This window comes from Mytilus galloprovincialis, chromosome 6, assembly GCF_965363235.1.
Source record: "Mytilus galloprovincialis chromosome 6, xbMytGall1.hap1.1, whole genome shotgun sequence".
In the NCBI taxonomy this organism is placed as follows: Eukaryota; Metazoa; Mollusca; class Bivalvia; order Mytilida; family Mytilidae; genus Mytilus; species Mytilus galloprovincialis.
In genome coordinates, this window is record NC_134843.1 from 19,321,321 (window position 1) to 19,333,690 (window position 12,370).

Below are 12,370 nucleotides of genomic sequence, written 5' to 3' on the forward strand. Positions count from 1 at the left end.
TAATCACACAAAAAAGTATATATAAAAAAAATACATGTTATTTATTGTATTAGAATTAAAGATGTGAATGAAAACAGGGCAGAAAGCTTCATACCATATGCAGTGTTCATATCCAAGTTTTGTGGTTATCAATTAATATTTTGGTGGTTGCTTTGTGTAATTTACAATCTGGCACAAAAAGTTAGACTTTGAAGTTTTCTTATAGATAACAAAAACTGGTAAATTGCTTCATACAAGGAATATGACTGATTGTTATACCAACATTTGTTAGAGTATGCAAACTGGAGAAGAGGGTATCATTTCAGAATTCATAAAGAAACTAATTATCCATTCTTCTATTACAGGGATGATATTATTGCTCAATTACAAGAACAGAATGAAATATGTGAACAAGAACTTGAAGAATTCAAACAGCGGGTTGGTTTAATTAAATTACATCATTGATTATATAAAAATAAAAAGATCTGGAAGGATTGCCAATAAGACAACTATTCACCAAAGTTCAAATGATGTGGAGGAAAGCAGTTAAAGGCGACTGTATGGCCTCCAACAATGAGAAAAATTCATACGGTATTGTTGGCTATAAAAGGCCCGGACATAATTTAAAACATTTCAATTGAGAAAACCACTGGTATATTTATAACAAAACAATTTACGAAAGACAAATATGGCAGACATGAACAAACGCCAATCACTGAGCTACAATGTCTGTTGGAAACAGTGATTAAGATATTTTGTAAATATTCACTGAAAAAAATGTTTTAGAAAGGCTAAATGAGTCGATAAGGTGTGGATATTCAATTTTAAGTCTCTTCTTTATTATTACAGAAATCAATTCAATTCCTATAAATGAAAATGTATAGACATTTGCATGCCTTGAGAGGGTTTATATACATATATTAAAAACCCAGAATTCTTTTATAATCATGTTATGTCTTTCTTTTAAGATGAAGTTACAAGAGGCAGGCTATGAAGAGGATCTTGTCAAGATAAAACATCAAATAACAGCAGAGCATAGGTATTAATTATATAAAAAGTTTCAACATTAATTTTATTATGAATACACTGACTATGGATAGAAAGGGGAGATAATTAAGACTTGTATCACAGCATATAAAAATATTCTTTGGTATGTACATGCAAAAAATTGTATAAAGTTTATTAATGCAGTCCATGATTTGTTTGATCAAGGTGCCAATATTTTTTCAAGTCTGATATATTATTAATGTGATTTTAGTAGCTGCATCAATTATTGCAACAGTATTTCAAAAATTTAGAATAATTGAATTCCAGGTCCACAGTTCAGGAGAATATAGATATGATAAAGGTGCAAAGAGAAGTCAAAGAAAAGTCTACTAGGTTGATGGAACTGAATGAAAAATATGCTCTCCTGGAATCTGTAAGTATATTTGTATGCCCTGCTGTAGCGTAGGGTGCATTAAGTTTTACCCTTGTCTGTGTATGTCCCAAAAAAATGGTTTCCATTCTCTAACTTAAGCTTACCTCAACCAAATGTTACTACACTTATACATTATGCATATTACCACAAAACACAGATCAAATTTTGGTGGTGTCACTTTCAATTTTCTTTAGTTTCCAACCTTTATTAAGTACTAGAACACACCCGCGAAATCGCAGGCATATACAGGTTGTAAACTGTTGTAGGATGAATTTTTGTAAAAGATATTATGACTGGAGAATTTCATGTAAGGTATCAAAAGCCCCCTCCCTTTTTTCCAAAGTCCGTTATGTGTTTCCTTTCTGTTAAATTCAATTATTTTTCGTGTTTCTGGCATTATACCACAATTATTCTTCCCCTTTGCTACAATGCATTTTTAGGTAAAAGTCAAATTAAATTAAAAAATTTGCACCGCTTTAAACATGAAATAAATGAAACTGCTTATAGACCATTATTATTCTAATGAAATGTGCTTCTAGGACAATCTATCAGTGCTTTTCCTTTTGAGAGCCCTTTTAACATGCCAAAGGTAGGATTTAAATCTCGTAAAAATGACTACGGCTAATTTGAGGGGTGGTTTGAGGGGCCCTGATCCCGAAATCCCGGGCTTAAAAACATGAAATCCCGAGGTGCGTATTTTAACGAAATTCATATCCCGACATCCTGAAATAAATAAAAAAAAATATTCCTGCATCCCGTAAAGATCAATCCCAAAATCCCGAGCTTGATAACACCCGATCCCAACGTCCCGAATAAGTCCTGCCTCCCTCTAATCTCTACCCTACTTTCATTTTGGCCATATCACTAATTTCACTTTCAACAATAAATTTGTATGCCCCATTTATGGGAATTATGTTTTCTAGTCTGTTCGTACGTTCGTCTGTCCTTCTGTCTGGCTTCAGGTTTAAGTTTTCACTTTCAACAATAAATGTTTATGCCCCATTTATGGGAATAATGTTTTCTAGTCTGTTCGTCCGTTCGTTCATCCGTCTGTCTGTCCGGCTTCAGGTTAAAGTTTTTGTCGAGGTAGTTTTTGGTGAAGTTGAAGTCCAACCAACTCGAAACTTAGTAAATATGTTCCCTATGATATGATCTTTCTAATTTTAATGCCAAATTAGAGATTTTACCCCATTTCACTGTCCACTAAACATAGTAAATGATAGTGCCGATGTGGCATCCGTATACTATGGACACATTCTTGTTTCCACATGTTTTTGATTATTTCAATATATATGCAACTGGTATGACCCCTTACATAGTCATTTCAGAAAAAAGTAGACAGAATACAGAGAGTCTCTGTATATTATAGTAGTATAATCGTAGTTTACAGGTGGATAAACGGGAAAACATAATTGTCTCTAAGGAGGTATAATAGTTGTGGTTGTTGCGATCTAAAAACCATGATATGGAGAACGCTCTGATTGGCTAATTTATTTTTCATTTTTGTAATTTATCATACGATTGGTTGTTCTTGTGCATGTTTAAAACCGGAAGTCTTATCTATGACTAAAAGTCAGTCTGATAATGGAAACAATATCCGGACACATATTTTGTCGTTTTTCTCCCAAAATAACTCAATCTGAATAATCATAAGAATGGATGACAAATGCGACTATGCATGTTACCTAAAGAACACAGAGGCATGGTGATTAATTTATTGTGGAAGGAAGAGAAGCGACACACAAAATGAGGTCTTCTCGTTTAATAGTATAGATATGCAATTGGAGGCATTATATGTGTCCCATGTACATATATCTCATTTATAATTTTGTACTTTTGTAAATGTTTAAAGCTGGCGATTTCAAAATTCATACTCTCTTAAGTTTGATAATCTTTAAATAATATTTGTTCACAATTTGATGAATTTAATATTTTTTCAACAGAACTTGTCGACAGTAAAACATGGCCATGACAGCATGTTAATGGAGATGGAAAGATTAAACATGCAGCTAAAGGAAGAACAAAATAGAGTATTGACCTTACAGAATGAACTGAAGTTTGGTACAGCTAATAACCGAAAACTAATAGAGGTGAGTACTGATGTTATAGATTGAACTAAAGTTTGGTACAGCTGATAACCGAAAACTAATAGAGGTCAGTATTGACCTTACAGAATGAACTGAAGTTTGGTACAGCTAATAACCGAAAACTAATAGAGGTGAGTACTGATGTTACAGAATGAAAGAAAGTTTGGTACAGCTCAAAACCAAAAACTAAAAGGAGTGAGTACTGATGTTACAGAATGAACTAAAGTTTGACACAGCTTAAAACCAAAAACTAAAAGGAGATGAGTATTGAGCTGGCATGCATGTTAGCAACTTAAATTATATACATGCTATATCCAAAAGCCTAACAAGGTGATTAATTGATATGGACCTGGAGTTATCTTGAGTCTGAAATTTCTATCCTTTATCTGTTTGGCTTTAACAGATATTACCATCAGATATTCACCTACCTTCTTTTTACTTTATCATCTTAAATTACCATTCAAACCATACCTAATCGAAATTTCATAGAAAAGTGTAGCTTAATGTGTTTCTAGCATTGCTTTTGAAGCTTGTCATGAGTTTCAGTTGGAATTTCCAGGGAAAATTCCTCTCAAAACACAGCTTCAGAAAACAAAACTTTTGAATGCAATGATTGGTAGTATTGACGGTTGTTGTTTGCCTAATGCCAAGTGGCAATAGTTTTGTAATATAAAGGGAGACAATCAAGTGAAGTATTGGTCTTTGAAAATAAACTTGCTTGGAATAAAGGAAAACAGGTACATGTGCCAGGGTCACTTTAGCCTAACAACATGAACTGAGTGTTTTGGTGATGTTTTAAATCAAGTTGAGATTAATCTCAACATCTGAATAAAATCATGAAATTTATCTATTTACCCGATACAATTGCTTAAAATCAAAGGATTTATTTAGCATTTCTTAAACTGAGACTTTTCATAATAACAATTTTACACTTGTAGCTTCAAGAACAGACTTCATGCTTAGAAAAGGAGAACCAGATATTAAAGGAAGCTAATGAGAAATTTGTGAACAGGTAAAGTAGTAACTGTACACTATTGTAAACATTGATATTTTGTTAATTTAAATAAAACTTATGTTAAGAGGCACAAATAAAAACATACAAACTTAAATGCATAAGAAAACAGTAGGGAAGCTTTACATTGACTTCTTATTTATTTACTCTGAAACACTGAGCCACAGAAAAAAAATCCAAATTAGTGGACTTCAGAAATTAATGTTGATTTTAGGACAAAATATTTATAAAATAATGTGTTCATATTATTTGTCATGTGCAAATTATCATTATATTAATTTTACAGTGCTTTTGATTTGGAGAGAGAAAGAGAATGGAGACAGAGAGAAAATGCATTGAAAGTTCAGATAGCTCAACTAGAGGCAACACTAAAGGCTGATCTGGGAGAAAAGGGTGGCATTCTAGATAAACTTGCCAGAGAATCAGGTAAGTTTATGATAAAGGCCACATTGTGAATATTAAACCAGTAAAAGAATGATATCTTAAAATATACTTGCCAAAAAAATTAAAACATGAAGAACTTTAAGTCTAAATACGGTGACATGAGAAAGTATTATTCAATGAAAACAAAATGTAGTGATAGACAAAATTATTTGAAAAATTGTATTTCCCATACAGTCATGTGTAATAAAAACATTTGTCAAGTAAGTCAGCGTTCCTTTGATTCAACATTAAATGAACAGCCCTGTAGGACAAACGGAGTGGCTGTCAAGCATGGTTTTATGTATCCATATTTTAATGTTTAAAATGAAAATAATGTAGTATTGTCAATAAGACAACTATCTATCAAACAAAGACTTGAGAACAATAGTTGTTATATGATTACCAATGAGACAACTCTTCACAGGAGACAAAATGACACAGAAATTAGCAATTATAGGTCACTGTTCAACTTCAACAATGAGCAAAGGCCATATTGCATAGTCAGCTATAAAAGGCTCAATTATATCTGAGTTTATATGTGACCTGTTACAATACACCTTATCGCTATTTGTCCGCCATTACTGGATATCACACAGGTTCCCGTGAAATTTTGATGTCATAAAACAAAATATCTGACGCCACAATGGAAAAGTGATTGTTGTTGACGTCAAAAGTTCAAGCAGCCGGGTCAGCCGGGATTAGCGATAAGGTGTATTAACAACCATTATTTGTTGACTTACAGATCAGTTTGAGAAGTTACAACAAGATTACAGATCCATGCAGGTAGAACATTACCAGTTGAAGGAAGAGTATGATGATCTCAAGGAGAAGATGCGATTCTTTACTAAGGTCAGATTTCAAAAATTTGATTGAAAAAGTTTGAATACAGTTTAGTGTTCTAAATTTGGACAGTATATACAAAGCCAAAATAGGTTTGCCTTTTTTCAGTGTTTTCTTGTCCTTGATTATGATGTGTGTGAAAATATTTAACACTAAGGTCATAAAATAGAACATGTATGTTTGCCCTAACCCTACCTACCCAGAAAATAGCTGCCTACTCAAAATCTTGCCTTGATTTGATTTTTTTTAATCATCAGCGTCATTCACTTAGACTAAAAAACATCTGACACTTCAATTTCTCTTTGTTGAAATAAAAGAAGGAATTTGCCTACCTACCTACCCATTGTCTCTACCTTTGGGTAGGGTTTGTGCAAACCAAAGTATTTTTAAGTGTGGCCTAATGAAAAACTCAACTACTGAACTTTGGCCTCAAATTTAAGAAATGTGCAAAAATAAAAGAACATTTTTCAACACGAAAAATCATAAAGATGAATTTAAGGGGGCGAATTTATTTTTTAGTAATCCTGAAAATGGCTTACCTATTTTGAAAATTTGAAAATTTAGTCTAATGCATTGCTGTCACTGGTATAATCAATGGAGAGGAGTGTTATGTTCCAGTCTTTATTTATATTTTGTGTCTTCCAAAAATTAAAAGATACTACATGAATTTTTAAAAATACAATTTGATTAATGTCCCATTAGAGCTGAGAGCTTGATCAATAATCTTATTTTAAAAAAAATGCTATAATCAAAATAACACTTAATTTTGATCAAAGAATGTGCAAATTGTACAATTAAGTTTCATGTAAAGTCTATGACTTTCTTCTGGAGAATAAATTTATGAAATTAGGGTATAAATATGAGCGTTTTAAGTCCAAACATTTAAAAAAAAAAAAACCACATTATCATTTTTTATATGAATATTAATTATTACAGGAGAGTGCCATAGATTTTAGTGAAATTGAAGAAGCTTTGGTGCTAGTGAAACAGAAGAAACAGAAAGCTATTCCAGATCCTGACTTCCTACAGAAAGTGGACGTAGAAGTATCCAAAGGTTAGGTTCAGACACATTTGTCCTTAAATGTAGCCTTATCCTTATCTGTAAATATACGGATCAAATAGATATTTTTGGTCCTCTAAATAAGAATGTTTTATTCAAGACTGATTTTCCTAATGGAATATAGGGAGTAAAATTAACTGAAAAAATAAAAGAAATAACAAATATTGTGAAATGTTTTATCAGAACTTTTTAAAAGATGTACATTATAAAAAATAAAAAAAATATTCCAAATCTATTTATTTTTATTTACTTTGTTAAATTCTCAGTTGTTACATGTATAAAGTTAGAGCAGCAAAAGTCTTTATCTTGTGAAAATAATCAGGGGGTTTGAATTTTTTTTATTTGTCACATCATTTCTCATCAAGAAAACAGTAGCATTTAACTCTGAAAACTAATTAATTGTAGATGAGCATAAACAGTTGTTAGAAATACAGGCAGAGTATGCTGAGACAGTCCATGAGTTAGAGAAGACAAGGAATCTGTTGGTCATACAACATAAGATAAACAAAGATTACCAACATGAGGTATGAATGTATAAGATATAGTAACCATTGAACATGAATGATCTTACATCTCCGTTCTTTTATGTTGTAAAATTTTTCCGTTTTTAAATCAAATGGACTAATTAAGGTGATTTTACGGAGTTATCTCCCTGTAGTGTTAGGTACCACCTTAATCACTGCATTGAAGACCTATTGGTGACCTTCTGCTGTTGTCTGTTCTATGGTCGTGTTATTGTCTCTTTGACACAGTTTCCATTTCCATTGTCAATTTTATGGGTATTTCATTGTATGAACCCTAAATTTATAATAACGTCTCATCATGTATTGAATTTCAATTGTATGGGACAATTTCAACCAATCATAATGTTTTGGTGTACACTTTTGAAAATATTACCCAGAATGCATTAGATTCAGAAACTAGAAATTAATGTTGTTTTTGTGGTTGTATTATATCTATTTCATGAAGGACCTTTATGGTGAATAAACCTGTCCAGTCTGAATAAAACTTATCCATACTTGTATGTTTTAAATTTTATAGCTAGTATTTATATTCAGTATTGATTTGTTTTGTTTTAGGTTGAAATAAGTAGCACCAAGATAGATGAAATAAAGAAAGAATATGAGACTAAGTTAGATGAATATGCCAGACTGCTGGACATAAGAGCTGCCAGAATTAAGGTAAACATGGTTTGAGCATGATGTCAAACCTGCTCTAAAGATCACCTTTATTATGCAAATTTCTATCTTGTCAGGTTTCCCTCTTGTTCCATGGTAGTAATATCTATGCATTTTAAACCACAATTCAAACTCTCTTATAAACAGGGGCTCACATAATTTTCTTTAAATAATGAAATGGCCTGGAACATTTGAAATTGAAAGCGAAATTCCCTAAGAATTGTAGGACCTTGACTATTGTAATTTGAAAATTAAAAGTCCTCTTCTGGAAAAGACCGGTCCTGAACCACGGACTCATACTAATTTGAACCCCTGATATATGGTCAGTTTTCTGTGGTAAAATAATTCAAACAAGAAAACTAAATGCCTGATTTATGATAGTAATAAACAAAAATATATATGACAAACATGAATTAATGTTTCCTTTGCATACAACTATAGTTAGTGGTAATTGCAATATTGGATAAATTTTTATCAGAGTTATTATACATAAATATGTTAATAAGTAAATAAATAGTAAGTTTACTTGCAAACATAGTTCAAGGTTTGATCAAGCATCATAATTGAAATGGAAACTTGTAGGTAGTGACAAGAGTTTTTTGGTTTAAATCGAATCGATTAAAAAAGGATATGATAAAAAATGAATAAACAAAAATCTGCTTAATTACTTGAAAAAAGAGCAAGATGAGAGTTTGAGGTTTTTTATATAGATTAGCCTTAAATAATTATGTTTGTCCTTATTCTGAATTTGACAATGTCATTTTTTTTCTCCAACAGTATATTAAAAATTCAGTTCATTGTGTTTTGTAGAAATTAGAAAGTCAGATGAGAGATGTGGCTTATGGTACAAAGCAGTTTAAGATTACAGCACCTACAGATGAGGTAAGGCTCAATAGACCAACTGTGATTCCTTTTTTATACACCCATTACAGTCTGTTGTCAACATGTCGGACTATAACTAAAGAACACTTTTTTCCAATTTTCATGAAACTTTGGTAAATTGTTCATATTTATGGCCATAAATCAATTTTTCATATGACATTGTGGAGTTATGAAACTTTTTTAGTTGAAAAATTACAGAAAACTTTCCAGTTACTGACTCTTGATTATGATTTGGTTACATGGCTCTTTGAACAAATGGAAATTATTGTAATGTAATAGCATGTAATGTAATAGCATAAGCTGTGTGACAAAGGGACTGTATGTGAAAGTCAGCTGTAAAGATATTACATTAATTTATTCACGGAAATAATTCTTTTGTTGATTGTGAGTATAAAGCATTGAAAATAAGAAGTCTTGTTTCTAATCATGAGATTAGTTGATGCACTTTATAGAATAGTATCATGTTCAAATTTATTGAGGTGTCATGTGAAAATCAAATTCTACCATAGCTACATAACATAGATTAACCAAACTGCTTCGATAACAATATCTGTTCAAAGTAAAACACTCATGATATAAGAATTTAAAAAAAAAAAGACTGTTATGCTACAAGATTTCCTCATTGAAAAACGATAATTTATATTTTTATTTTTATTTTCAGTTGGAAGAACCAACTCTAGATTTTGATGAAACTATTCACCTTGAAAGAGGACAGAATCTCTTTGAGATACATATACAGATGGTATATTTATATAGATTTGTGAGCTGTAGAAAAAATAATTTACTTTCTGGAAATAATTTGATACACAAAAGCAGTCTTGAGTAAATGAGTCATTTACATAAAAGTTTAATATGATTTACTGTGGAATTTTTATTATTGGTTGGATATCAATTTCCATGGATTCGTGGGTATAAGTTAACCGCAAAATAAAATGTTGAAGAAATAACAAATTTTCTGTAAGGTTTTATGCAGATTTTTGCAAAACCAGGAAATCAAATATCCACTAAAATGCAATTTTTCCTTAATTCACAAAAATTGGTACCCACGAAAATAAATGAATCTACAGTTTATCAGTTTTTGCCAACTATATATTTTTATTTCTTTTTGTTTTCTAGATAAGCCTGTCAGATGATGGATTGAAGATTCTGGGAGATGATGAACCATTATTGTTTTGTACATGGGAATTCTTTGAATATGAGATTCAGTCCACCCCTGTACTTAGAGGAGCGAGGTAAATATATGATTCAGTCCACCCCTGTATTTAGAGGAGCAAGGTCAGTGTTCTCCCCAGATATTTTATATAGCATCCCGGTAAAAACAGCATCTTGTTTCTAAAAAATATATCATCACACCTATAACACATCTAAATATGTAAACATGAACCATTTAACTTAAGCAAGTTGTCTGTTTTATTTAGAATGTATTAAGAGCTGTTTAAAGGGGCAATAGCTGTCAAATACATGTTTGACTCAAATTATTGTATTTGACTTATAACATACTTAAATGTATATCCTAATTACAAAACACTCCAAAATAAACAATTAACAGTGCATGCATGGCTCAATAATATGTGTCAGCATTTCATATGTATTTTAGTCTATATGCTATTAAATTTACCATCAATATAATCTTTAGAGACTGCTGATCATCATTTAACCAGATACAAGCATTAGAAATCAGAAGTTAGGGGTTGCAATTTGATTTTTATACGACCGCCAAAAAAAATTTGGATCGTATAATGGTATGATGTCGTCGTCTGTGTCGTTGCCTGAAGACACATTGGTTTCCGGACAATAACTTTAGTTTAAGTCAATGAATCTCTATGAAATATTTCAAGAAGGTTCATTACCACAAAAGGAAGGTTGCCCTCTTGTTCCAAAAGGGGCCAAAAACAAGCATTTTTCTAGTTTCAGGATAATAACTTGTGTATAAGAATTTCAATTGCTCTGAAATTGTACCACGATGTTTAATTCCACAAGAAGAAGGTTGGGATTTATTTATGTGGTTATGGGGCCAACAATTTCTGAATTAAGGGCCAAAAACAGGCATTTTCTAGTTTCCAGACAATAACTTGTGTGTAAGTGTATGGATCTCTCTGATATTGTACCACAAGGTTCCATATCACAAAGGGAAGGCTGTGATTGAGTTTGGGATTAATTGCGCAAAACCTGTAGGAATTAGGTGTTGAAAAAAGGTCCATAAACAAGCATTTTTCTAGTTTTCAGACAAAAATTTGTGTTTAAGTGTATGGAGCTCTCTGAAATTGTACATGTACTACAAGGTTCCATACTACAAAGGAAAGGCTGGTATTGAGTTTTGGGGTTATTGCTCCAAAAAGGGGGGGGGGGATTTTGTCATCTTATATGTAATTTGATGATTGTAATAAACTAAAATATGGCTATTAAAGAAGATAATATTATAAAAAGTCATAATGATATATACATGCACAAGTTCCAAAAGTTTTATGCTGATAAAAGCAATATTATTGTTTTATATTTTTAGACCAGAATTTGATTTCACATCACAGTACATTGTTAAAGTGGATGACTTTTTCTTGCATTACTTGCAAAAGGTGGGTAAAATTCATATAAATTTTAATAAATCTCAGAATACTTGTATTTTATAGAGTTCAAATATCTAATGTATTCAGTTGTTAATTTACCTAAGTATGCTTTATTTTTTGTTCTTACCTTTGGCACAATAAAAAAAATTAATTATTGATAAATATGATAAATAATGCATCAAACAAAAGTATCCAAGTACGGAGTGAAACAGTCAAAAACATTCTGGTATTATGGTTGACATTTGAAGAAGGTTAATGAAGCAACACAAAAATTAAACCTGATTTTTCTGTTCTAGGAATCTTGTACCATGGAACTCCATCAATCATTTGGACAGGATTATAAAACAGTGGCTGCTTGTCAGATGGTGTTTAAAGATATATTTGATAAACCACATGGTAGAATACATGGTACTGCTACATTAATAGGTACGTTTTTCTCCAAAAATTGTATTAAATAAATAATTGGTAAAAAAATATGCATTGATATTAAATGATACATGTAATTGACTTCACTTGTTTCAGATGTAAAATGAAACTAAACTGTCTAAGGCAGCATCACATATGTTTTGAAGACTATTTATAAGTTCGGACAAATTTCTCATTTACAATTTTTTGTGTATATAAAAGCTTAAGGAAAAACAACACTAACAGATATTTATTAACCATTGTTAAGGTTCTTGCAATAGACCACTTTCGAGTTGATCCGTCACCAGAAAAAACTCGTCAATTATGCACGCTTTATGACGTCATTTACCAGATAGAGGGGCTCGCCTGTATGCCTGCACTATTAACGTTCATCAAGCGTCTTAGTGATCGTCGTTGTGCAGGATAAACTAGAAATAATGGTTGTTCTGTAGGTACTTAATGACAATTCCCTAATGACAGCAGTGCTGATTGTCAATTTTGAGAACTCAATTTGCCGAAT

At 31.5% G+C, this 12,370-nt stretch overlaps 1 protein-coding gene across 8 annotated transcripts in view; it reads left to right on the forward strand.

The window, feature by feature from the left end:
- Positions 1-12,370, forward strand: part of LOC143079139 (protein fantom-like) — a 37,469-nt gene that overhangs the window by 7,883 nt on the left and 17,216 nt on the right. For all 8 annotated transcript variants that reach the window (XM_076254345.1, XM_076254347.1, XM_076254346.1 and 5 more), the window contains exons 9-23: positions 345-417; positions 948-1,018; positions 1,294-1,399; positions 3,343-3,489; positions 4,425-4,498; positions 4,785-4,924; positions 5,664-5,770; positions 6,698-6,815; positions 7,227-7,345; positions 7,901-8,002; positions 8,810-8,881; positions 9,543-9,623; positions 9,998-10,113; positions 11,385-11,454; positions 11,742-11,871. In XM_076254345.1, the coding sequence (XP_076110460.1) occupies positions 345-417; positions 948-1,018; positions 1,294-1,399; positions 3,343-3,489; positions 4,425-4,498; positions 4,785-4,924; positions 5,664-5,770; positions 6,698-6,815; positions 7,227-7,345; positions 7,901-8,002; positions 8,810-8,881; positions 9,543-9,623; positions 9,998-10,113; positions 11,385-11,454; positions 11,742-11,871 (1,526 nt within the window). The remainder of the gene's footprint in view (positions 1-344; positions 418-947; positions 1,019-1,293; positions 1,400-3,342; positions 3,490-4,424; positions 4,499-4,784; positions 4,925-5,663; positions 5,771-6,697; positions 6,816-7,226; positions 7,346-7,900; positions 8,003-8,809; positions 8,882-9,542; positions 9,624-9,997; positions 10,114-11,384; positions 11,455-11,741; positions 11,872-12,370) is intronic.